The sequence below is a fragment of the Convolutriloba macropyga genome, chromosome 3 (genome assembly GCF_964194025.1).
Source record: "Convolutriloba macropyga chromosome 3, txConMacr16.3, whole genome shotgun sequence".
Lineage (NCBI taxonomy): Eukaryota > Metazoa > Xenacoelomorpha > Acoela > Convolutidae > Convolutriloba > Convolutriloba macropyga.
In genome coordinates, this window is record NC_134470.1 from 73,669,622 (window position 1) to 73,697,412 (window position 27,791).

At 34.5% G+C, this 27,791-nt stretch overlaps 1 protein-coding gene across 1 annotated transcript in view; it reads right to left on the reverse strand.

Annotated features, from left to right (window-relative positions):
* Positions 1-3,184: 3,184 nt before the first annotated feature.
* Positions 3,185-27,791, reverse strand: part of LOC142336444 (uncharacterized) — a 40,024-nt gene continuing 15,417 nt past the window's right edge. Inside the window, exons 2-4 of the mRNA XM_075385284.1 lie at positions 22,436-22,859; positions 4,640-4,785; positions 3,185-3,822 (exon numbers count right to left, since the gene is read on the reverse strand). Of these exons, the coding sequence (XP_075241399.1) occupies positions 3,343-3,822; positions 4,640-4,785; positions 22,436-22,805 (996 nt within the window). The 5' untranslated portion in view covers positions 22,806-22,859 and the 3' untranslated portion in view covers positions 3,185-3,342. The remainder of the gene's footprint in view (positions 3,823-4,639; positions 4,786-22,435; positions 22,860-27,791) is intronic.

The window sequence follows — 27,791 nt, forward strand, 5'->3', positions numbered from 1 at the left end:
TAAAAAAAAAAATTAGATTTTAGAGTTTTAACTGAATAGGTTTTTTTTCTCCTGTAATTTTGTCAGAGTGTGAATGATGAAATATTTGATACCATTTTGATTTAGTAGTATAAAAGAACGAGTTTACCAACGTTTAGAGTTAAGGGTGAGGTTTTCATGACGGGACAAAAATGATTTGTCAAAGTAAATATAAATGAATTTTAATTTCTCATTTTATTTAGTTTTTTTGTTGTCTTGCCCTCCAGTCTCAATTAAAAAGCCTTCATTGGTCAAAATGGGGACCTGAATTTGCCCTTCAATAGATAGCTAGTCAACGATATATTACATAGCAAACTAAAATAGCTATATTAATTATCTGAAAATGGTTTTGTCTGGATACTTTTGTCTACATCTGATTTTTCAACCAATTGTTTTTTTTCTTTTAATTTTTTTTCACATTTGGAGTAATCATTGAATCTGATTGCCGGCGAGAGTAAAGGTCTTTCAAACAAAACACACTTGAAAAATTTTGAATTTGTTCACTAAGCAGCGAATGGTGTCAAAATTTTTTGAACTTACTCTCAAAAATAATACCAGATCAGGGAAAAAATTTTGCCATTAAATATTGTTTTTTCCGACTTGCTATCAATCTCATTGGCAAAAAAATTGTAGATGCTTTATACAATATTTTGTGTTTCTGTTCTTAAAAACTGTAAGTTTTCAGTGAGGTTCTATATGGTTCAATTTTCAACGACAATATTTTTTTTTATAAAACTGGAGTTTTACACAGGATTTTCACAATTAAATTTTATGCCAGAAGAAACATTGGGAATTGCTATGCAAAAGAAACGGAATAAGTTGCTTACAACTCACTTTATGCATAAAAATCGAGCTCCTAAGGTTTAATTGGATATAATGAGAGGCCAAGCAAGCTGAACAGTAATGAGTTGGGTACTTAAGAGTTTGAACCTTTGTTTGAAAAGGTGATGGATATTGATTTTTGGATGCTTTGTTTATTGATCAAACCAATTGTTTACTTGATTAAACTTTCATTTCACGAAATACTGCAGTCTTTTGTCTTTTTTCTCATTAAACTGTTTTGTTATTAAATTTTAACAATAACAATTCTCTTCGATGTTCTAACTAAGTCTAATAAGGCTAAAAATTGTCTCCGTTTTTCAATTAATTATTTTGATTACTTCGAAATTGTTTATTCAGTATGAGTTTTGAGAAGTGCAAGCTCGCATTGCTTGAGTTAAGGCATACATGTTTATGAATGGTTAGAGTTAATAGCTAAATTTTTTATGACTGACAATTTCCTTTTAAAAAAGGCTAGGCTTTTGTTGCAGCTTTTGCTATCATACCTTTCATTCTTAGTTATTTAAGTTTCATGGCTTACAAAATTACATCTGATTCTTATTTTCTTATCAAATTAGAGGCTACTCATTTATTTAAAAATGATGCTTTTTTGTTTTTTTTAAAAGCTTGAAGAGTTTTTGAGCTTTTTCTAAATTGGTTTCTTTGTTTTTTTTTTGTTAAACTTGGTTTCATACCATTGAACTAACCAGTTATTTTGACTGTTGAGAGGTTAAATTGATTTTCTAAAGAGTCGTCATTGAAACTTTTTAATGTGTTTTTAATTTTTTTAACAAAAATAATGACATATTTGGTAACCTGTCTTTGAATTTGATTTGATTTGATTTTGTATTTGATTTTGCATTTGATTTGAATTCTCACTGAAGATTTTTGAGTGAGTGCGTTGGTCTTTTTTTTACTTCTGTGCTCAATTTGGGACTCAATTTTTGTGTCTTTTTGGTTACATTAGTTGTTGACTTGATACAATTATTTTTCTTCCATTTGAAAATAGCACTTGAGTTTTGATTTCATGATTGTCCCTCCATGTGTTAGCTGGAATGCCTCTAAGAACAGAGACAGACTGCTTTTAACAAACTAGTTCAATTTTTCTTATTTATGGTTTGATAGACTCGTGAAAAAGGACAGACGTCCAGACAAAGAATGGTTCATAACATGAGATGAGAAATTTTTTCACTAGGAACACTAGGTTCGTTGTAGTGAAAAAATATCTCGTCTCATGTTATGAACATTTCTTTGTCTGGACATCTGTCCTTTTTCACGAGTCTATCAGACTATGAAAAAGAAAATCTGAACTAGTTTTTTGGAGGCACTCTATCTCTGCTTCAAGTGGTAGACAATTGAAACAATATTGCGAATCTGCGGGGTAGTAACAGTGTGCCATCGCACATATTGCTCTCTATATTTTCGTTCCGAGACTCATTAGCAATAACAGTAATAGCCCACAGAAGCTAATTAAAGGCAGCATTATTTTCTTGCCTCTAACCGAATTAGGACATTATTCCTTCCTCTTCCACAACGGAACACTTGAAAACGGATCTCTTCGATCTAGCAGCGATCTCTCTGGTGCTCTCGTGTATTATCTTTTTTGATAAATGGTTTCCTGCTTTACATTCAAAAATTAATGGATACACCAGAAAACAAATTATATTACTGTTTTTATTGTTTTTTGCTTGTTTCTTCTGAAAAAGTTTTGGAATTACCCCACATTTTACCTCTAAGCGTTTGAAGTATATCTGTTACAATATGCATTTTTATTCTTATATCTCTAAACTTTTAAACTAATCTCAAATTCTCACAACTAGATGTCTTCTTAGTTTCGGGCCTTCGATTATATCTGATTCATGACGATTGTTGAAATTTGACATCTGCTATTTGTTTTTGTGCATTTCTTCATGCACAAATTTGGCGTCTTACTGAACGCAATACAAATATTAACCTAATGTTTTACTAGTCAATGAACAAACAAACCTCACAATTTAATTTCAAGAACAATCAAATGACTGCAATACATAAAAAATGCGGCAATAAACGAAAAAAAAAACAATTATTAAAAATCATTCTTTAACGAGTTTAATTTGCACCCTCCCTGGTATAGGCTAGCTTAGGGCCCGGGTCGAGCTGTCAATTAATGCTAAAGACCTCTAGAAAACTTTACGACAATTGAGCACTAAAAAATCACCCCCAAACCCTTTGCCGCTAGAATTATGTAAGATTTGAGATTTGATGTTTTTAGCGGTGAAATTTTCTATTTCAACTTTCTGTTGGTAGCGGTGAACTTTTTTTTCACAGTTTAAGCAGTGAAAATAAAGATTTTACCACTGAGAACTGCAACTATTACGGAATCAGAATTTCACCGCTGTCACCGCATACATCACTGGGACATGCCGACGCCTTGCCGTGAAAAATATTTACTTTCGCCGCTGGTCAGCGCAAATCTTACATTATAAAGTGTCTGCAAAACCTCGACCCGGGTTTATTACAAATAAATTAGGCAATTGTTCTCTGTTTCTTGTACCACAAAACATCATTGGGCCATCTTCCGACATCGTTCCAATCAAGAATCGTTCGATTCCAATCACTGCTCATAGGTCCTACAACATACTGCAAATTCTTCATCATCTCCATAAACTTTTCCGCCGACTTTTTATCTGTCCCGCTTCCCATGAACAACTGCTCTTTTACTTTGTCAAACTCCATTTGGACGAATGGAACGTCTATTTCCTCAAGAAGCTTGGAACCTCCCAGCATCGCTTTCGGTTCCGATCCTTCGATGTCAATTTTGATGATAGCTTTCTTAATGCCGAGGCGCCTGAATGTCGGAAGGAGTTGGTCCAACGTTGCAACTTGGACTCTTTGGGGGGACCTGTCACAGTCTGAGAACGAATCTTTAATTATCATTCGTCCGAAGTCCGGAGGCGCATTGGGTTTTGATAGGACAGCGCATCGGACCTCGTCAAGAAGAGCCATCTAAAATTGTGTAAATTCAAAAGCCCATGTTTTCTGCAGCTACCAGTTCTTATGTTTTTTGTGATTTTTAATAATTATTTTGGTATCCCTCACTCTTAACTTAATTTGGGATTGTTTTTGTCCAGCTCAAAAGAAATTGCAGTGTGTTTTTTTTTATGTTGATTCTCATTTCAACCGATAAAATGAGTGTGAAATCAGAGTTTTCAATGATATGATGTCATATGACTTCAAGCCTGATTGGAAGCAGAGAAATTGATAATTCAGTGGACAACTGGCTTGTCAAAAAGTGGTTAACCATTAGTAGATATCCCAAAACTGAGTCTCTTTTCAAAGTTTTTCTTAATTTACAGGATTTCGAAATCACAAATGAAGCTCAAAAATTGAAAACAAATTAGCTTAAATTATTATAAATATTTGCAAATGCAATATCATTGTTTACAAATTTTTGCAAATGCAACGTAAAAATTTGCAAAGATTTGCAAATCAATGCAAAAATTTGTAAATAACTTAAAAATATTTGCAAAAATAATGCATTATGAAACAATTATTTGTATACGCAATTCATAAATTTTTTCAAATAATACATTAGTCTATAATTATCGATAGCTAGGGTTGGTTAGCGCTACGTGGTCAGCATTAATATAATGAATGTAGCTATTAGAATGATTAACGAGAGAAAGAAAAACTAATTTGCTGAATCTAATCTTAGTGGGTATTTATTTGGGTCTATTTATTTATTGCTGAATAATCTTCTTGCCATTAAAAGTACTGAGGAGAGGGTTTTGGATAGGAAAGATAAAATGTCCCTAGAAGCAACCTTGTAAAGCGAGACTCTATCCTTGAGGTTGTTTTTGACCACAGATGTCTTGATGTAATCGAAAGTCCAGAATGGTTCGAACGTGAACACTTGTCTCCCGAGAGTTGCCGCTGACAACGTGTACACTCCTAACAATCCCCCAATATCTGAAACAACAAAAAACTTCTTTTTCTATATTTCCTCAGCAAACACACGAGTCGAAGAATCAAAAACAATTTTTCTTGAAAAACGCAGAATCGGCATTTAACAAAATAATTGTCGCAATTTTCTGCTATTAAGTAGGCAAAAAATGTCCATATAAAAAAGAAACAGGTGCTGTTTTTTCGAGCAGAAATGAGGACAATTTTCATTAGTTGAATCCATACATCCAAAAAACGCCGCATTTTGCAAGTCCTTCTAACAACCGTTTCAAGGCAGATTAATAACTGTTTGCATAATCAAAACTTAAACTATATAAAAACAACAGAAAAATCAAACATCCAAACATGAAATTATTACAAGCTAGCTTTTCACAATCATTTCTCAAAATCATTTTTCAGGTTGGTGGGGGGATCCTTGCCTCGTCTTCAATAATGTACGTTAAGGCCGTCTTAACATACATTAAAGAAGACGAGGCAAGGAACCCCCGCCCCCACCAAGCTCAAAAAATAAATTTGGGAAATGGTATTTAACAGCTTTTAAAATTTTTTTCAATGTCTGAAACTTTACACTAAATAATTCCGAATACGTGGTCCTTGATCAGGATGTATATGTTACGTGATTCTGAGAAAATGCGGCAAGTACCGAGAATCTTGCAGCGACTCAAAAAATAAACCAATTTTGAGGTGACTTTGTCAGAACCCTGGTTGAAACAATCTGTTGTAATTTTGAAATCAGGCACTGCATATAGGAAAATGAGGCGTTGAAATTAAGTTTTTCGAGGAGATTGTTAAAAAAATTGCTTCTAAATGAATTCAGTTTATTTTAGATTAACCTAATTTAGCATGCCACATAGGATGAGAAATGTTTTACATTTCTAAATGACACGATTCGTTTGTTAACAGAAAAAATTACAAAGATGTTAATCTCCCTTTAAAAAAAATTTAAGGCTAAGTGTCGTGGTCGATAACACGGGTCAAAAGAATTCAATAAATTGAACTTAAAATTAGATTTGGAACTGAAAATATACAAACCTTAGCTCGTAGTCATAGTACTTATCTATGCAAAAATATACAAAGATTTAGATTAGCTAAAAAAACATTTTACATGATTGACATGTGAACAGATCTTAATTCCGAATCCCGGATGTGATTTTATATTTTCATCAACATTTCATGAGAATCATGTACGGCCAAGGTACAATCAAGTTCATTAGTTGTAGGTCCGTGGATGTTAGAATCAGGTTTCTGTTGGTGAGAGAATTTTTTCTGACATATGATTGATTGGTCAATACGATAATGATAGCGCCGAAACAAAATTGGAATTAGTTTAGTTTTGTGACCATTATTTAATGACATAGCAACAAAGTTCGTCAGGTAAGTTATTCTTTTGTTTTTTGAAACTTAAATAATAAACTTTTAAGTTTCTTGACATTTTTTTAAAGCCATCATATCCCCGCTCTTTTTTTAACAAGTTTGTGGGTATAGATTCTCCAAATCTGTCGTTTTCTGTTTCTTGTTGATGTTCGTGAAGGCTCTGATGTTTCGCGTTGTTGGTGCTTTGCAGATGATGTGGCTGCAGAAGCTTCATCTTGATGTGAGGGTCCCACATCTGTGTTCTGAAGTTGTGGTTCTGATTCAGATATGGTCTCCTCCACTGCTAGTTCAGTTTTCACATTGTCCTCGTCTAGTCTCGGAATTTAGTTATCGCTCACTGTAATAGTCCCGTTGAGTTTTCGGGGTGTATGAAAGATGTGTCAAAGCTTTTTTTGATGATAAAGGTAGCAGTAACTGTTTTTGTCTTCTCATTGGCCTTGAATAGAATGGGTTCGCAAAAGTCGAAGTCGGCTATTGCTGGTAGTCTCACTCTGCGTCCCAACAGGAATTCAGCTGGAGTTTTGCTCCTCGTTTTATAAGTGTTGCCATGTGTCATCAGCGCCCTTTGCAGGAATGCTCCAAATGACACAATAAGATTGGGACTCTATGCTTGATGTGCCGGCTTCACTGTCCGAACTGCTTTTTCAGCTCGTCCATTCGATTTTGGATGACAGAAGGGTGATTCCAATTTCTTTATTCCAAGTGATTCACACCACTGTTCAAGGTCACCACTTACAAATTCAGGACCATTAACAGATACAAAAGTTTTGGTATTCCGAATCTTGCAAAGATTTGACTAAGATTTATTTTAACCGTTTCTGATGTTAAAATAAAGCTAACCGCGGGGAAAGCTTCTATCCAGCCAGAACCCGGGTCAACAAATTCTAAGACATTGCCATGGTCCCTAAATAAACCTAGTCTATGTGGAGCCGTTCCCAAACGTCGAATTCTGGCCACGTAGAGTCTATTTTTCCCAGGCTAGGCCTGTTTATTTGAGACTTCTTACATTTACTAGCAAAATGCTGAAGGTCTTGGGTAATAACAGGCCTCCATGCTATCATTCTGACTGATGCCTCAGTTGCATTCTTCCCAGGATCTTTCTTGTGCACTTTTGCCAAAACCAAGCGTCGTAGTTTGGGTGGAATGAAAGGAACAACACCACTGAAGATGATTCCATTATATATAGTCGGTGCATGTTTCTGTTGTTCGAATTCTTTTTTTTTCGCTTCTGAAATTGGTTTGCAGTTCCGCTTTCGCCTTTGTCAAAATCCATTCTGTTCAAAGCATCTGTATGCGGTATCCGCTCTCCTGCTGTCCATTTCAACACATAGTAGGAACCCATTAGAGCTATTGCCCATCTTGTGATTCTAGCTGATGCTGTCATCGGGATCTCTTCGTCTGGTGCAAAGAGATATTTGAGTGGTTTGTTGTCCGTCTGTAGGTAAATAATCTTACAAGAAGGAATTGCTTCAATCTTGTGACCACAAACACAATTGCCGGTGCTTCCCGCTCTATTATCAAACAGTTTTGCTCAGCTGGAGTCAACTTTTGCATTACATTTATAGCTGGATGTCCTTCTTGCAAAAGAACCCCACCAATGGTATTTTCCAAAGCGTCAGTAGTAGCTATTGCTTTTTTTGTAAAATGTATGGCTGTACAATAGCTGTATTTTGGGTTAGCACATAATTCAATTTCTACGTCTTCAAAGGCTTTTTGTTGCATTTCGACCCATGAGAAATCACCATTTCTCATGTTAATTAAATGTAGCATTTTTGATGCAAAATCTTGAATCATTTTTCCGTAACAATTTGCCAGCCCAACAAACGATTCGAGTTCTTTGTTGTTAGTTGGTGCTTTTGCGTTTTTATTTTTTCAAAATGTTTGGGATCTGCTGCTTTTCCGTCCTTTGAAATGGAGTATCCTGAAAAGCTAACTCTATCGACTGGTTTTGAGTTAGATTTTTTCTAATTAATTGTGAAAGTTTTCTCACGTAGTCGACTCTTGACTGCAAGCTTTTCTTGTCGAACTGCTCCCTGGTAGTTCCATACACCAACACATCGTCTTGAACAATCACAAGGCACTTGATTCCTTTGAGTGTTGATTCGATGCAATTTTGGAAGATTGAGCCGGAGTTTTATAATCCTTGAGGTAGTCGCCAAATTTTGATCAGTCACTGAGATGTATTGATTTTGCATATATCTTTTGCTTCTTCTTCAAGTTCAATTTGATAGTAGGCATCTGAGAGGTCAATTTTGCCAAAGTATGAGGCCCTATGTAGGTGGCGGATGCTCGTCTCCATGCCTGGTTTTGGGTAGTCCTCATTCATGACGTTGCCCTTGATATGTACTTTCAGGTCCACACAAAGTCTCAATCCTCCATTCTTCTTTCTCGGCCACACCACTGGAGATATATTGATGACTCCTCTTGGATGTAACGGTTCAAGGATGCCCTGTCTGACCATCTGTTCCAGCTTCTCTGTGACTTTGTCTTGATGAGGCAGAGGTATTTTTCTGGCTTTGCGGAACGTTGGCTGTGATTTTGGTATCAGCTTCACAAAAGTTTTGTAACCCTTCTCAGCAGGTAGCTGTTTGGTAGTAATGTTGTTCACACCGTGCTTGGGTAGAAAGTTTCTACCAAGTAGTCCAAATTTTTTATCAGACTGGGCAACTGCTAATTGTTTTTGTGTGAGCCTGATTGTGTTCCACTCAGCGTCACAAGTAGGTGATCCCAGAAGTGTTAATTGGTGACCATCATAAGCTTCGAGATTTCTGATCTTACCATCTGAGGTTTACTAAGCTGAGTCCATATTTTTGATGATATCACTGCGCTATTTGCACCTGTGTCTACCTGCATTTCTACTTTGCATTTTTTTACTGAGATATATTCCCAAGCCGCAGACATGCTGAAGATTTGTTGTTTAGTATAAAACATTCCCATCTCTGATTGTGGAGATGCTTGCTCTGATGAAATATTTTACTCTTCGCTGAGGTATTCTGTTTATTGTTATTACATGAGTTTGGTTAGGGTTTGCTTCTACACATTTTTGAGAAATGTCCCAACTTTTCACAGATGTTGCATTTTTTAATTAAAGCTGGACGGGTTCTACTAGAGTTTAGCTTACCTTCACACCTAGTGCACATGTTGTTGCTTTTGTTAGCCGTAGTTTTTTCAGTTTGTTTTTGAAAGGTCTTTTTGAAGTTGACCCCAACTTCTTCTTTCACATTAAAAAGCTTATTATCTAATGAAGAACTTGGGAAAGGCATTGCTTGACTTCTGAACTGTAAGCTCTCAGTCATTTCAGAAACCGACTTTGCTGGTTTTGCTATAATACCGTCTGGTATCCTAAGTTTTTCTTCAGGGTCCCTCAAACCTGAGAAACTTTATTTTTATCGACTCCTTGTCGGGGTTGGCCGCTGTTTTGAGTTTTTCGAAGTCACAATAGCGTGTCTCTAAGACACGCTTGGAAATTCTCTGCCGTTACTAGTCTCTCTTTAGGAGAAAAATAATTAGGAATCGCCAACCGGATGTCTTTATACGGATCGCCTATCAATTTCCTCGGACCCATTAGGCTCATAAGTTCAATAATTACATCTTGCTCGGACATACTGAGAAAGAGATTGGTTACTTGTAGGTCATGCAGAGTACCGTTCGTGCTGATCTTGTCCTCTTTCTTCTCTGCACGACATTTGGTCACAAAAAACATAATCCACGCAGTAGTTGCTTCTTCATTCTGTAGATGCAAAATTTTTTCTGTCTGTAGCTGGTCTGGACTCCAATGTCGTGGTCGATAACACGGGTAAAAGAATTCAATAAGTTGAATTTTAAATTAATTTTGGAACTGAAAATATAAAAATTTAGCTCGTATTTATAGTACTTATCTATGCGAAAATATACAGAGAAGAATTAGATTAGCTAAAATTATTTTTCATGATTGACATGTGAATAGATCTTAATTGAGAATCCCGGATGTGATTTTCTGTTTTCATCAACATTTCATGAGAATCATATATGGCCTAGGTACAATCGAATTCATTGGTTGGAGGTCGGTGGATGTTAGAATGAGGTTTCCGTTGGTGGGAGAATTTATTTCTGACATACGATTGATAGGTCAATAACATAATGATAGCGCCGAAACAAAATTAATATTGAGTTTAGTTTTGTGACCATTACTTATCGACATAGCAACAAAGTTCGTCAGCTAAGTTCTTCTTTTGTTCTTTGAAACGCTAATAAAGAAAACTTCTAAGTTTCTTGATGTTTCTTGGAAACCATCACACTAAGTCCATAATCAAATTACAAGGCAGTCATTTCTTCAGCGTGAGCAGTATTCTGTATTTCAACACAAGAGATGACACTTGGTTGATTTGTATCGCTTATCGGCACGTTCAGCAAAAAGTTTCGTTTCCGAACACGTCCGAGAAATCAAAATGGTAAGGCTTAATTGATTCTTCGAATCTTTTCCGTACGTCCCCCCTTACTTTTTCACTCCCAAGTAACAGAGCACGTGCCATTACATAGTAGATCATTACGTAAAAATAAGGCACCCAATATAAACGAAAAAGACCCGATTTTCCCCTTTATCTTGAAGATGCAAAAAAAGTACTTCTGTCACTTTTCCAGTTCTCTTAATTGAATCAACAATTTCCAACACTGCTTCTGCTTCAACAATCAAACAGTAGTTCAGTAGATAAGTGCTCTATAACTGGGAGGCGCATAACGTACCGGGGGCGGGGGGCACAAACAGAAAAGGGGTCTTTCCCATCATACCCCCCCCCCCTCCAGCTTAGTGGTCATATAACCTATAGCCCCCCTCCCCGATCATGGTAACTATACCATAATGAGGGGCTATAATTTCGATTCGTGGGGGGGGGGGGGGAGGGGCCATAACGGGAAAGACCCGGAAAAGTTTCCAATAGGTTAATGTTATACTTTCGACTTGAGATTGTAAAATATATGGTCCTAGCCTATACTGAGGGAGTGTTATCCAACACCAGTCAGAGTCAGTTACGATGAAAGCAGCGTGGGGGACCAGTTTGAGGAGCGTGTTGAACAAAATATCCTGAAAATTGGTTTCCCAGTTGTTGTCGGACAACATTCCTTCTGCTCCAGGTGGGTTGCAGAACTTAATTTGTTTGTCAGGTGCCCACTTTTTAATGTTCAAGTCAATATAACACAATTTGTTCAATATTCTGTCCTCAGTCGTAAAATTCTCCCATTTTTTCAATTCTGTCGCGTTATTGTAGATTTGTTGATAAGTTATTGGTCCTGACTTAGAGATTCGCTTGCTGGCATTTCTTGGTTGGGTGTCTTTGGTAACAATTATATAAAGAAAAATTCCACATGCCATGAATAAGAATGGTTTTCTAAGGGAATCTTTCATAACAGTAAGTTCTTAGTTTATTTAGATATTGAGTTCCCGCCTTAAGTAATTTGTCGATCATAACATTTTTAATGCAAAAATAACCAAAAACAGCGTCTTTACCTAAAGTAAATATCAGTTTACAAAGGGTATAACAATAATCAGTAATTATTTCTGTAAGATACTTGGGATCCCCTTTTGTGCCCCCCCCCCCCCCCCCCCCAGGAACCCCACTGTCATAAATTTACACAATGATTTACTATTTAATGGCACGTGATCTGTGACTGGTAAGGGGGCTATAACTGGGGGCGCAAAACGTAAAGGAGGCAAAAACAGAAAAGATCTGACTATCTTTTTCCACTATCCGGTTGTAGAAAAAAGATTTCACGGTGGCGTAAGTTATGCAACTGTTACGCAATCGCGACAAGAGTTGATTAAAAACTTAATCACATGGTTATTGTTGCTCTATTGAAGGAATTCAAAAATTCGGCTTTGCCTCGGAGTTATATAACTTCGCAATGGTGACAACATTCGTGTGGTAAAAATTAATTTCCAGTCCTCAATGAAATGGGATTTTGGAACTTCATAGCAGCCCCACACTTTTGTGAAGCCATTTTGGTTGATTGTCATCTTTTGTCAGAACGTACCAAAAATGGTACTAAACCTCAAAAATTGAATGGATGGTTTTAATAAAAAGTTTCTTGTATCTATATAAACAATGCTTTGTTTCTCGCAAGGAATCCATGTCCAACAGAGGATATATATGCTGTTAAAAACGTTTCTAGAATTTTCATTTATTATAGCAAATTTTATGTTGTACAAGGCAATTCTTTTGATACAACGGAAACAATAAGTACAACTGTTTGCTCATTACTGGACCTTAAAAATGTTGTATTGATTTTTACGGTATCTTTAATGCAGAAAAATGTTGACCTAAACCAGCTTTCAGAAAGTATAGAAACCTTGTTCACATGAAATCGAGTTTTTTAGTCTAGTCTATCTGTTTGTTTAATAGGGATTATATTTAAGTAATCGTTTTTTTTGTTTTCTGTCTTCAACGCAATCATTATTTTGTGAGCGGGTGTTTCATCCCTCAGCCATATTTTTCTCCCGAGAAATTTGCGTTTCTCAACGCCTGTCTGAAATTCCATTTTCCGCAGTGAAAATTTGGTCACTTTCAGTATTACTCACACATGAGATGGAAAATCAATGAGGAAGATGATCTATTCATTCTTGATACCATAAAGTTGAAATCATTTTAAAGATAATGAAAAAATTCAAATTCACTTTTGTATTTTTCTTTCTTGCTGTGAACTTTGACAATTGAATTGCAAAAAAGGCAGGAAAACAATTAGTTAAAAAAACCTGACAAGACAAAATTCTTAATTCGCGTATCAATTAAAGAATAAATGCATGTTTTCAACTCCTTCGCGCCATTCTTTGAAAATTCTCGTAAGTTCTGAGAAAATTTTGATCATCAGTTAGGAACTAAAAAGTAAGCCAAGTGTTAATTTTTATCATACAGTGGACATAAAGTTTATTTGAGGACCTTAGATGCTACATTTCTGCCTGCCTATTGTACGAAAAAAAGATATTTGAAAACATGCCTTTTTTGAAATATTTTGCGTTGAATTAGAAACTATGTCAATAAGTAAGCACGTTCAGTGAGTTCCTTAAAACTGATTGATAGTTGAACTGCAAAAATTGATAAAGTTGAAATAAAAAGTTAGAAATAAATTAGAAATACGACGCAGAGGTGTACCCCAAAAATTCCGCCTTTGTGAAAATCAAGCGAAAAACAGATACATAAAATGAACGAAATTAGGAGACTAGCTTTGTATCTTATTTTTCACAAAAAGGGGTTGCACCATTTTTTCGAATTATAAATACATGTATAAAGCTTGCATCTTATATTCGCGGTTAAAATTTGGACACTTTTGCGAAAACGGGTTGCGCAATTCCCTTCAATTTTGCCTGCTTTTGTTAAACTAGCTGTTTTTCGCAATACTGTTGCATTTTCAATGTATTAACACAGGAAAAACGAACAAGAAATACACAGATTGGGCATATTTGCTCGTGACAATTTGGGTATACCTCTGCGGCGTTATGAGAAATTAAGTTAGAAACCTGAGTTAGAAATAAAGAATAGAAATAAAGAGGAGAAATAAAGAGAACTTGATAAAGAATTATTAGAAGAATATTTAGTCATAATATAATTGCTTTGAGTGTTTGGCCTGCTTTCTTTTATCGATGCGCAAAAAATAGGCAACGGTTTTGCCTTCCTAAGTTTAAGCCATCCAAACCAAAGGCAGTTCCACACCAGTCTTTGGAAAGTTATTCGTCCAACGTCAGTCGGTTTTTTTCTCGCCGATTTTTTGGTGTTAGTTTCTTCATTCGGCAGCTATGATTTTATACAAGAAAAGTTTAGTTTTTCATCAGAATTATTCTGTTGAACTGTCTTCAAATTTAATGATTAAGTGCTTTTGGTAAAACCTAAACGTCATAAACGGTCGGAATGGCTGAAAATCTCTAGCTCAAATTGATCGGATAAGTACATATCATCAACATGTTGTATTCGGTGAAAAAATGTATTTAAATATGTGTCTGTACATGAGCATGCTTAACGGCTTGACTCGACATATGGCGGGTTGACCATTTTGTGTATATGCTCATTGAGACCTTTCTTGTAACGATTTTCATCGTCTTTAACGGTGAATATTAATTGTAAGGCTCCATCGCTTATCAGTCTATAGAGCTTTCTATTGACCCGAAAACCTATAAAGTATTACAGTTTTTCTACAAAATGGATTTACCAGTATTTATATTATCGCGATTTTAACCTCCGATGTTATGACGGGGGAGGGAGGGGGGATGGAGGGCGGGGGGGGGGGGGGTATTGGAGAAGGAGAAGGAAGGGGAGGCGACCGATCCAAATTACTTTTTTTACATAAACTGAAGGAAGAGAAAATTGTTTACGATTGAAAGAAGCAGTTGTAATAATAATTTTTTTTTTAAAAAATGGTTGTTTGTCTGTAGTCTGTTAATCGCTGAAACGTAGTCGTCCTAACTTAAACAAACAGACAATTAAAATGGCCATCGACTGAAACGATGATAACCAATAAATTCATAATTCAGAGTAAGTTAAGTTCAAACTGACGTTTGTAAAAACCAATTCTTTTCGTTTCCTTTTACACTCACAAGCTAATCGATCTTTCAACGTGAAGAATAAACGAGAGCGAACAAAACAGTTTTCCCGCTCTGGTTGAGAATTGTTATTTTTTTTATATAACAATAGTTTCTATATCCTTGCTTTCAAGTTTCGTACGCTAAATTTTACAAATTCGCAAAACAAAAAGCAGAATTAAGTGAAATAGGCCTTCATGTCACAACTAAATAGAAAGGAATACAGTAACTTGTTAAAACGGTATAGCATAGAAAACGGTATCAGTTTAAAATAGCAGTGAAAATTAAACTCGGTCAGAAAATAACAAGTAGAAAAACTGGTGACTTTTTTGGTGACTCATTAAACAAAAGACAATTGATTTGTGAGTGACAAAAACTAACGTATATACTTTTGCTTTTCATTGATATTAGATCGAACAAAGTTTTGTTAACACTCGCAGATATATGTATGAACGTTGAACAATTTATTGTGCAAAAATTTGAAGCAGATCATAATCAAGAATGTGCAAATTATGTAGTTCGATAACGAAAGTATGAACCATGCGTTATTCATGGAATTAAAACTGGGGTGAAATGATCGAGGAATGAAATAATTGGGGTTAATAAATATGACAAGAGTTGGGTGTCATAATAATAAGGATTTATCAGCAGCTGGATCGGCTCTCGATGTATGCATGTGAATAACGATGGTTCCCAGCTTTCCTATCCATTAGTTTCAATGGAGACAAAAGCGGGGCACCATCATTATTACACATGCATACACCGAGAACCAGTCCAGCTGAAGATAATTACTTAGTATTGTGACACTCAACTCTTGTCATATTAATCCTCCGAAATATTTTGTTTCCGCTGCATATTGCAACAAACTAATGCGCGACGCACGTTTACAAATTTTCCTCAAAAAAGTTGACATAATATTTTTATGTTTTTGCATGAAAAATTCAAGCAATTTTTTGGTTGGATACATTTGTAGTTTAAACTACCAAAACTTAGAAAACGTGGACTTCAAATGTCCAGTTTCTGTCGGAATAAGAAAACAATTTAAACCACTGCCTCTTCTTTAATCAAAATGAATTATTGTTTAGCTCGGAGCTTTTTAATTGATTTTCTTAAAAATTTTTTGTTTTTCCGTTCCTTGACTATAAATTCCATTGGTATAAAAAATTACTGCTCTCACATTTTCTGGAAAAAATTGCCTCACACTTTTTGTTCAGACAAATTTTTGAATTTTTAGGGCAACCTAGGCTAGAATATGTGGTGTCAATTTGAAGTTCTCTGGGTCTAAAAATTCTTTACAAAGAGAACTATAGGCATTTTGTTTTCTTAGGAAAAAGAATTCACCATTTTCTATCACCAACCTTAGGCAAATTAAATTAAATTTTGATTACATTTTGCTAAAATTTTGGTTAAGTTCAATCCATTACGACATCTAGCGTTTTCTTGAGGGTATATTTGAAATACAAACATCTAATCGTTTTTTCAATATCTCCATATAGTACAGAAATATCAAAAGTTGCGTTATTAAACAAAAATTCTCACAATTATTCAGGCAATTTCCCGACAATTTTATGAGTTATTAACCCGTCTCTCACTTGTAATAACCTATTTTTTCATCAAATGTTCAGTTCGTTTTATTTTTTGTTTAGGACGTGATAAAAAAAGAGAAAATCTTTTGTGATCTTTTTTTAATAGTTATTTGTTAAGCAATCTTGAAAACTCCAAAGTTTTAAATACTTTTCGTGTCGAAACTAGAAAACTAAACGAAACTTTAGATGCGAGTGATATGCATTTGTTTAGGATGCACTACTGATTAAGCGACAATCAATATTGACTCGTTCTGCAATTCTCTTTTTGTACTAAATTGAGATTCGAAAAAAAATTATCAGCTTCTTTTTTGAATTTCTCAAAATACTAATCACTTTTTGTGCGGCCAATAATGAAATTTGTTTTCGTATTTGTGCTAATCCTTAAAACAACACGGCATAGGAGTTGCTCTGAGCAAGCATAGTGTATGTTTTAGTCGTAGTATATGTACTCAAACTTTACTCCACGTACTGTCATCTATTATTTAGTTACAATTTCAAAAAATTTGGATTGTTTCAATCAATTTAATCAAAGATTCAATCGAAAATTCAACCCTTTACAACATCTAACGGTTTCTTGAGAGTTTATCTGAAGAATAAACATTTGATCGTTTTTTCAATGTCTTCATATAGTACAGAATTACAAAAAAGTTGCGTTTTTTATTAAAAAAATTTCAGACAGTTATTCAGGCAATTTTTCAGATTATTATTCAGGCATTTTCTCACAGAAAACTATTACAAACTTATTCAGGCATTTTCTATACAATATTACAAATTATTAATCCGTTCCTCACCTGTTTTAAACTAATTATTCATCCAATGATCACTACGTTTCAATTTTTGGTTGAGGTCTTGATAAAAAAGTAAATGAGTTGTGATCAGTTTATTAATGATTAGTTGTTTAAAAAAATTGAACAGCGAAAAAAAATTATGTAAATTTCATATTGAAATTGGAAAACTAAATGAAATTTTAGATTTGAGTGAAAGCATGCAATTTTTCAGGATGCACTACCAATTGAGCGCCAATCAATAATAATAACAAAATTTTTGTGCAAATCCTTATAACAGCACTGAATATGGGGTGCGTTGAGTGAGCATAATGTATGTTATAGTCATAGTATATTTACTCATACTATACTCCACGTACTCAGTCACTTTTTATCTGGTTACAATTTCAAAATAATTTAGAGTGTTTCAAACAATTTAATCAAAAATTCAATCAAAAACTCAATCCTTTAGGACATCTAGCGGTTTTTTTGAGGGTATATTTGGCGAACAAACAACTTATTGTTTTTTCAATGTCTCCTTGTAGAACAGAAATATCAAAAAATTGCGCTTTTTAGAAAAAAATTCAGACAAAAATTTAAGCAATTTCTGGACATTTTTATGAACTCGTAAACCGTCCCTCACCTGTATTAACCTAACTTTTCATCCAATTTTCACTTCGTTTTATTTTTTGTTTAGGTCCTGATAAAAAAGTGACAATCTTTTGTGATCTGTTTCTTGATAGTTAGTTGTTAAAAAATTATTAACAATCAAAAATTTTTAAATACGTTTCACATCGAAACCAGAATACTAGAGAAATTTTAGATTTGAGCGATGACATGCATTTTTTCAGGATGCACTACTGATTGACCGCCAATCAATAATGACTCGATCTGCAATTTTTTTTGTGCAAATCATTAAAACAACACTGAATATGGGTTGCGTTGAGTGAGCACAGTGTATGTTATAGTCATAGTAAATTTACTCATACTATACTCCACGTACTCAGTCATCTTTTATTTATTTACAATTTCAACATAATTTAGATTGTTTCAAGCAATTTAATCAAAAACTCAATCATTTAGGACATCTAGCGGTTTTTTTGAGGGCATATTTGGTGAAAAGCATCTTATTTTTTTCAATGTCTCCTTATAGAACAGAAATATCAAAAAGTTGCGCTTTTTAGAAAAGAAATAAGACAAATAATCAAGCAATTTCTAGACATTTTTATGAACTCTTAACCCGTCACTCACCTGTATTAACCTAAGTTTCCATCCAACTTTTACTTCATTTTATTTTTTTGTTTAGGTCTTGATAAAAAAGAGAAACTCTTTTGTGATCTGTTTCTTAATGGTTATTTGTTAAAAAAATTTTGAACAATCAAAACATTTTAAATACGTTTCATATTGAAACCGGAAATCTAAAGGAAATTTTAGAATTGAGAGATTGCATGCATATCTTCAAGATGCACTACTGATTGATCACCAGTCAAAATTGACTCGTTCTGCAATTCTCTTTTTGTTCTAAACTGAGATTTGAAAAAAATATTAGATACGATTTTGACTTTCTCAAAATTTCATTGGCCTTTTGTGACGCCAATAATGAAATTTTTTCTGCTATTAAAGCAAATTCATAAAACGACACTGATTATGAGTTGCGTTGAGTGAGCATAGTGTATGTTATAGACATAGTTTATTTACTCATCTTATACTCCACGTGCTCAATCATCTATTTTTTAGTTATAATTTCAAATAATTTTCATTGTTTCAATCATTTTAATCAAAAATTCAATTAAAACTCAACCCTCTACGACATCTAGCAATTTCTTGAGGTTATGTTTAATAAACAAACATCTTATTGTTTTTTCAATGTCTCCTTATAGTACAGATATATCAAAAGTGTCTTTTTTTATAAAAAAAATTCAAACAATTATCCAAGCAATTTCTTGACAATTTAATGAATTCTTAACCCATCCTTCACCTGTGTGGACCAAATTATTCATCCAATATTCAGTTCGATTTAAATTTTTGTTTATTTCTGGAATAAAGAAAGAAAATTATTTGTGGTTTGTTTATTAATGGTTAAAATTTTTAAAAAATTTGAATAATCGAAATATTTTATATTCTTTTCTTATCGAAGCTGGAAAAGTAGATGAAATTTAAGATTTACTTAGTGATAACATGAATCTTTAAGGATGCGCAGTTGATTGAGCACTAATAAATAAGGAATCGTTCCGCTGCTTGCTCTATTTCATACTAAACTAAGATTTGAAAAAGTTATTAGTTAAACTTTTTGAGTTTCTTAAATTTTTTTCTTCACTTTTTGTGCCACCAATAATGAAAATTGTTTTCGTATTTGTACAAATACGAAAACAACACTGAATATGAGTTGCTGTGAGAAAGTGTGAGACATAGTGTGTATTATAGTCATAGTGTATTTACTTATACTATACTCCACGTGCTCACTCACCTTTTGTTTGATTACAATTTCGAATAGTTTGGATTGTTTTAGGGTGCAGACTTTTTTTAGAACTCCTCAAATTTTTGGAGGTCAAATGTTAGGGAGCAAACAATATAGCAAAGTAAATAGACGAAGGAAGCACAAGTAAACAACCATTAAGCTTTAGGGGAAGAATGAGTCTTTCTACGATTAGAGAGAGCTCAGATTTCCGGGAGTTTTGGTTAACTTGCCAAAGATTGGAGCTTTAAGTGCGATCCCAGCTTAGATGTCAGATTTCTTTACGACTGTTATTAAAAATGACAAGTAAATTCGATTAGTGCTTCGCTTCAACTGTGTGAATCACTTATCATGATTCTGGCCAATTGTTAATTGATTTGAGAAAATATCTATATTATTGAATTCATTTTCCCCTATACAAAGTCTTTTTTGACCGCTTGACTGTTTTATAATAAAACCTGTTATTAGTGCTTGACTATTATGAATTTAAGCAAAGTAATCCAAATAATTTTTTGTGTTTCTGAAGCCGAGTGTTACTGTACGAATAGCTGAAATGAAAAGGATTTTACTGAAAACACGTAGACTCGGAGCTACTGCTTTTTCAATAATTTTGGGCTTTATTTTTGATTATCTAAATAAAACTTGGAGACCATGTTGTTTTAATCAAAACTATTCAACAGGTACATTTACAAATGTTTTTGACTGAGGAATACTTTTTTAAGAAAACTAAGAGGGTATGAAAAACAATTAATTTTGAATCTGAACTCATTATTTTGACAATAATTTTATTATTGCCTCATAGTGTTTCAGAGAATACTGATAAAGCTCAATCAAAATCGTCAATAATGCAAAAGGATTCAAAGTTTAAGTGTTCCTGTTTATGTACAACACTGTTCCTGTTCAGAATTAGGAAAAAATGTTTTGATAATAGCTTTAACGACTTAACTGCAACTATGCATTTTGTAAATCAAGATTACTCAGTTTTTTTCCCGTGTTGTTTATCTGTTGTTTCGGTTTCAAACGGCAGCTAAATAACTTTAGTTTTTTTTCGTAGCAGCTTGAAAAAAACAATGTTTGGTGCTGCAACAAACGTTTCTGAAACATCCTTTTGAATATATTGACCCTATGTATTTTATTTTTTTTCAGTCCAAATGTGGGAACATTCTGTGCCACGCTCAGAACAAGCTGGTATTCTTGTTCCTTTTCTCCTCGTGGTAATGTGGAGTTTTTGCTACCTTACGTTTTAAATTCCCTGAAAAATTAGAAGAAAATATGAATATAAAACAATTCACGTTTGTTTTCTAGTTTCAAAGCCAGCTTTCTAAATGCGCCATTTTTTCGGAAAACTTTGTTTAGCGGAGCCTTATTGCTTCACGAAAAATTTGATTTAGATTTAAACGGTAGGCGTCATTTTTTATACACGTACATTTTCATCGTAAGGAGGATAGACACAGGGTTCAAATGAGCTGATAGACCTTGAAATCTATTAATTCATGTCAACATAAAGATTCGCTTTGTTATTATTTAAAAAAATGATTTAAAAAAGGCAACAATAAATTAAAATTGTTCAAATGTTTTCAAACCTTAAAGTCTTGAATTAAGAACACTTTAAATTTATTACCAACGTCGAAAAAAACTAAAGAACATTTAGCATTATATAGTTAGAGAACCAATACAGATAATTGTCAATAAACTAGTTCAAGTAATCTGAAATTTCATTATTCATTAGGGATGATTTCATCATCATGTTCTCAGTATACTTTGAGATGTTTTATCTATCCATTTTAATACAACTTGTTCCGAGTACTCAAACCCCTACAGTACAGTCAGTTAGTCGCTTAGTAATAGGTTTGAAGTTTACACAAAGAAAACGTGATTAATGTTTTTTAAAGAGTTGAACAAAGGTTGATCAAAATGGTTCCATCAATTTTAGTTGTTCGTGGTTTAAAATGAATTTGCAAGGTTCTGGCATTTTGAGGTTAATGAAAAGAAATCTACTGGATATAGACATCGACCAAATTTTCCGTGTTTGTCCTACTTTTTGCTATTTTTATAATAAGCTTGAGAAAATTCTACCTGCTTACAACTTGCCAGTATTGAAATACACTTAAAACACTAACGAGCACATCTTAAAATGCCGAAAGTCTGCAGTGCCAGAAGTTAAAATGCCAGAAGTTGCTACATAGCCAAAAGTTGATTATCGTTGACTTTTGTCATTTTAAGACGTGCGCGTTTCGAGTTTTAAGCATGGTTAAGTGACTCTGCAGAAGTCACTTCGAAATTCTGACTTAATATCTCGAATCCCTTCGCGGTTCTCGATAAACGCCAGAAGTTCTCAGTGACTTCAAGCAGAGTCACTTAACCATTACCTCTTGATGAGCAGTTACCAACTTTCACGTAGTTGCTGACCACCCGGGTCGAATGTCCTCCCTAAAATCCTCCCATTTCGTTGTAAGAGTGTGGGGTATTTTGTTCAGAACTTGATGGTGTAAGAGTTCGGGGGTAATGGAGAAACTACCCCCGAACTCTTTTTACTCCCCTTGACAGACCAAAAAGATGTAAGAGTGGGGGGTTAATTTGTTTATACCCTCTTACACCATTTAACCCCCGTTGGAAGCCTAATGCAGCCCAAAAAGACGTAAGAGTTTTGAGCTGCATTTTCCTAAAAAATCCTCCAATTGCAGCCCCACTCTTACATCATTTTAGGCCGAAAAATTCGAGCCGGGCATCCGGATATATGCTTATGTCAATTGCAAATGTATCTTAAATCCTACATATGTGGAGTCTTTCCCACTATTGCCCCCCCCCCTCCCCAGCTCTCCGGCTAAATGGTCAAACAACCTGTAGCCTCCCCCACCCTCCTCCAATAATTTCTTAGGGGGGGGGGGGGGCTACAATGGGAACGACCCCCTCGTGTGACGTAAATATACTTTACCTAAGAAAGCGGCATCGGGGACCAATTTGAAGAGCGTGTTGAACAGAATATCCTGAAACTCAGTTTCCCAATTATTGTTGGTTAACATTCCGTCTGCTCCTGGTGAGCTGCAGAACTTGATATGCTTGTCAGGTGCCCACTTCTCAATATTCAAGTCGATATAACACAGTTTGTTCATTATTCTGTCCTCAACTGTAAAGTTATCCCATTTTTTCAATTCTGATTGTTGATCATGTTTGGCCTTCGGAACTTTATAATGTGGCTCGACTCTTGTATTCTTGAAGTAAATTTTCAAGCTAACAATCACGCCCATTATAACGCAGAGATGTAATACTTTTTTTGAACTCGTATATCTTCTTCGAAATAACATGATCCGTTCTCTCTTAGCTTTCGTTCTTTTTCGTTCTTGATTGTGACTTCAAACCTACATTTAACAGAAGTAGTATTTTATTGAAATTGATATAGATGCTCAAACGTACAGCATCCTCGCCATAATTTTTTTTGAAGAACCTAATTTCAAAGTGAGATAACCTCAATTAGATAAAAAAAAAGGCAAACGTTTGAGTTCATTTCAATCGATCAAGAGCTTTTTACGGAATATATGGGTGGTAAGAACTGTCTTTTCAAGCCAACTTATAGCCAACAACGATCATTTCCGTAGTTTGAGGTCATAAACAATGAGGTGATGAAATATTTCAGTCAAACAAAGTAAAAACAGACAGTTGAAGCAACACATGTTTCCAGAAGTGAGATAATCGTCACGTGACAAAACAACAACAAACCACTAGAATCTCAATTTATGCTCGTAATCAGTCGGTTCTCACATTTTCAGTATACATTTCGGATATATTCTTCTGTCCCAACCAGTATTTCTTGACCCCCTTTTTACACATTACTATGTAAAAAGTTGCATGTGCGTCGGGGGACGTAAAAAATATATGCACACTAAATTTGGGGGTGGGGGGTTGGGGGCAGAATAGATCCTAGAATTCTGTGCAGAGCACAGAACAGCAACAAAGTAGAGAAAATAGAGCAATTCAAAAATAAGCGCCTTACAACGGGTACTATAAATATCATTCAAACCCCCGAGCTACGTTCCATCCATCTATCCATCCATCGTATTTTAATCAACACCTGTTGCGATAATAGCAGTTAAATAAACTGCCAGTGTAATAAATTTTAATGACAAATTGACACTGGAAAAACACTTCAGCATTAGACTACGAGCTTATCACACTCTTTTAATCGCCACTGTTACTAAGAAAACAGTGGCGATAAAAGAGTGGTGATAAACTCGTAGTCCCGGTGTAAACTTATAGTACCCGGTGTAAGGCGCTTATCTTTGAATTCCTCTATTTTCTCTACTTTGTTGCTGTTCTGTGCTCTGCACAGAATTCTAGGATCTATTCTGCCCCCAACCCCCCCCCCCCCAAATTTAGTGTGCATATATTTTTTACGTCTAATGATGGAAACATTTTGATAAATTTGTAGTCTAAAAAAACTTGTGTGGTGTGTGTGGCATGTGTTGTGTGTGGTATGTGTTGTGTGTGTAGTGTGTGTGCGGTGTGTGTATGGTGTGTGTGTGTGTGTGCGTGTGCGTGTGTGTGTGTGTGTGTATGGTGTGTGTGTGTGTGTGTGTGTGTGTGTGTGTGTGGTGTGTGTGTGGTGTGTGTACGCGTGTGTGTGTGTGTGTGTGTGTGTATGTGTGTGTGGGAGGCGGCGGATGAGGACAAAACAAAGAACAGATCCGAGGAAATATCATATCATTTACCTTTGAAATTGTAATTGTCCACAAAATATAAACTGTGTTCAATTTTGAAATAATCGCAACAGGTGTTAAAAAAATTACCACACGGTTGATATCGCCCTCGAAGTTATCATAAAACCTCGTTTTCGCCTCGGGGTTTGATAACTTCTCGATGGCGATAACATATAAGACTACTGGCTATAAAAAAGGACTTAAAGAATTTAATCAAGACGGTAAAAAGTTGTTCAAAATCATGGATTGTGATCACAGTAGTCAGAACGAATGTTTTTCGCATTGAGTTTTCTCGAAATGAAAGTGTAGTCAAATGAGTTTTTCACCACTCGCGTCATATTATTTGGTGGTACCACAGGTGGTTTCACAAGCTCAGGGACGTAAACATCAATTAGTAAACCACAGAAAATGGACTTGCAAAAAGAGTTCTTGGATCTATCTTGTAATGACACGGCTTTAGCGGAAAAGAATCCTAAAAATTCAATAAAAAATAAACAAAAAAATTTTCATCAATTTCATTACAGAACAACTTCTGAGATACTTTGACTCGAAATGACTGTTCTTCACACTAGCGGCGTTGCATTAAAAATTCAGATGCATTAAGTTAATTAATTGTAACAATTTACTGCTTTCACCTCTTAATTTTTGATGCCCGAATCTTCATATCTGCCGAATACTCTCTTGAAAAGCCTTTGCTATTTGTCTATCCACTGTGTTCATCAAATTGGGCTGCAAAATTAACTAACGTTTTGTTGCGAACTAATATGATGATGCAATTAGTGAAACTAAACTTCCAAAAACTCCATCAGTTGCCGTTATCCCTTGTTCAATATCTGAGAGAATTAGGCACTTCAATCCATGCATAGTAACAACTCATATTTTTTTAGTGCTGGAACTAAAAAATAAGTTGGACAAAAACTTTAGATTTTTGTACTTGAAACGAATATACATACACTCTTATAATTGAATGTGTATATTAAAGTTCAAGGTCGAAACGCTGGTGTCAAGTCTGTTTTGGTGACTTTAACCAAGCTGTTGATTTCTTACACAATGTGAAAACAATTTTTTTGACTTGTCAGAGCGAGTTACCAATTTTTTACATAATTTTGTCAAAAATCCTCGGCCCAGGCTGTATAAATTGGATTCAAAACTGATAAATTTTAAATTTTTAAACGCTTAGCTTAATGATAAGATCTTTGAACTTAAAATCTCAATATTACCTCCCGATATAATCCATCGGCACACTACATAATTTTCCTGCATTGTTCGGGGCCTACAACGTTAATCAACTCCATGTACATGTAGAACTGTAGATATATAATGGCCAAATTCTCAAAATTATGAAAAGATTTGATCAATTCGCACATATTTTTGGTACAACGTTGGGGAACAGATTACAGACCATTTCACAGCTATTTAACTCAAGCTGCTGAAAAAAATAAACGCTTTTCAAGTTTCCAGAAAACTTTTTGTTTCCAATTTTTTTTGTTTTCCATATTACCAGATAAAAGTAATTATCAAAGGATTCAAATTTCAGTGCAATCAACAGGCAGATGGAAATTTTCGGGGGAGTGGGCTGTTACCTGTTCCTCCCATTTTCGAGGACGAAAAGTTAAAAGCGGCAGATAAAAAATGGTCAAGCGATAAATCTCATAAAAGAGCAGTGCCAATATTATTGGTACAAATTTTGTTTGAGAGCAATTGAAATGAATTGTAGTTAACGCCAGTGAAAAATAAACTTCATTTTCAGAAATCAAGTTTTGTGCAAAAACCTTTTCTCACACTCTCTCTTTTGGAAACTTCACGGGCTAAAACTAAAAGATTTCTCTTTGTTTATACTTTGGCTCGACTAGAGTCACTGCTCCGCGTTGAATCTTTAATGTGAACAAACCAATAAAATAGTGTGAGGAAAACGCAGCCAAAAAACTAGCAGAATTTTGTCAGCAAATTCAAAGATAATGGATTTTGTCTGCGGCTCTCGTAATCCTCGGCACGGGTTTAATTATTGTTCCGACCCCACTTGGGGGGGGGGTGGGAGGAACTATATACTCAAATGGGTTTTTTTTGTTCAGTCAATTTTGGCCGATCGATATTTTCGTCGTAGAGAAATATGACGGGTATCATTAAAAAACTGGTCCAGCGTAGAATTCAAAATTAATTTTTTTTATTTTTCGTTTTTTTCGAGGAGTTATCGAGGATTGAAGTTTTGTGTGAACACGGGATATTTGTTCACTTTTAGTGTAATTTTTCTCCAAATTAAAATATTTTCTATAAAAAAAGTATTTCAGAATAAAATTTCACGCCAAAAATGGACCAATTGTGTGTTCCTAATAGACTAAAGGGGATAAAAAAGACTAGTTTTGGTCTCATAGGGAAGTTCACTATCAAAAAAAATCGAATTCTATTTAAGAGCTCTTTTTTTATAAAACTTTCTCTTTTTTTTGCTTTTTTTAAGTCACCAAGAGACCAGTCTATTTTTAAGTCGAGGTTCTTTTAATGACGAACCTCTTTTACAGTCAAATGAATCCCAATGAACAAAAACCATCGCTTTCAAGGAATTGCTCATGTTTTTTTTTGGAGTGGATTCTGAGTTTTCAAAATTTTCCATGAAATTTTGAATTTCTTTTTGAGGTTTTATTAATTTTCGGATTCCTATGGCATGAATTCATTGACCAATAGTGCAATATGTTCCATAATGAGCATTAAGTGAACATATCTAGTGCTTTGAGGGGACAGCTAATGCCTGTTAAGACTTAAAAAATAATTTTTCGAAGTTTTTTGAAAATTATAGAATCATAAACTTATTATCGTGAACTGTAAGTCAGTCCAGGGGTGACAGCACCATCTTCCTTTCTACTGCAACCAAATTTAATCTGTGTAGGGGTTTTATCTCCTAACTATTGGTTATATGACTTCAATGACACAAGATTTCAAAAAATAAACAAAATAAATTTGGATATTTTCGTATTATTGGTTACTTTTAGAAACCTTATCGCATTATCCAAATTTTGATAGCTCCCATTGGCTTGAAGAAGATGTTCAGTGGATCATAGATAAAAATTTCATGGAAAAATATTTGGTTTAAATGATGGCTTCGACACGTTCTTATTGCACTATTCTATTGAATTTTTGAATTTTGCCTTTTTTGTTGTTGTTTTAATAGTCATAGGACTTATTGTGATGTGTTATTGATTACTTAAGCATGACAAACATAAAACTACGCCCATCGGGGCATCTTTGAGCTTGTTTATTGACTTCTGTTGAAAGCAATTGAATATAATGGCTGTTAAGAATTTAGAAATAATTTTTCGAAAGTTTTTTTGAACACAAAAAAATCTGAAATTTTTTCGTGAACTGATAGTCAGTATCAGTGTTGACAGGACCCACTTGCTTTCTACTGCAGCTAAAATGAATTTGGTCAGCGGTTTTATCTTTTAACTATTGGTTATATATAAGTTCAATGACACAAGATTTCAATTTTTTAAAAAATTTTTTTTGGATATTTTTGTGTTATTGGTTACTTTTGATCTCCTATCACAATTTTTAAAAATTATGCACATTATCCAAATATTATTTTAAACACATTAGCTTAGAGAG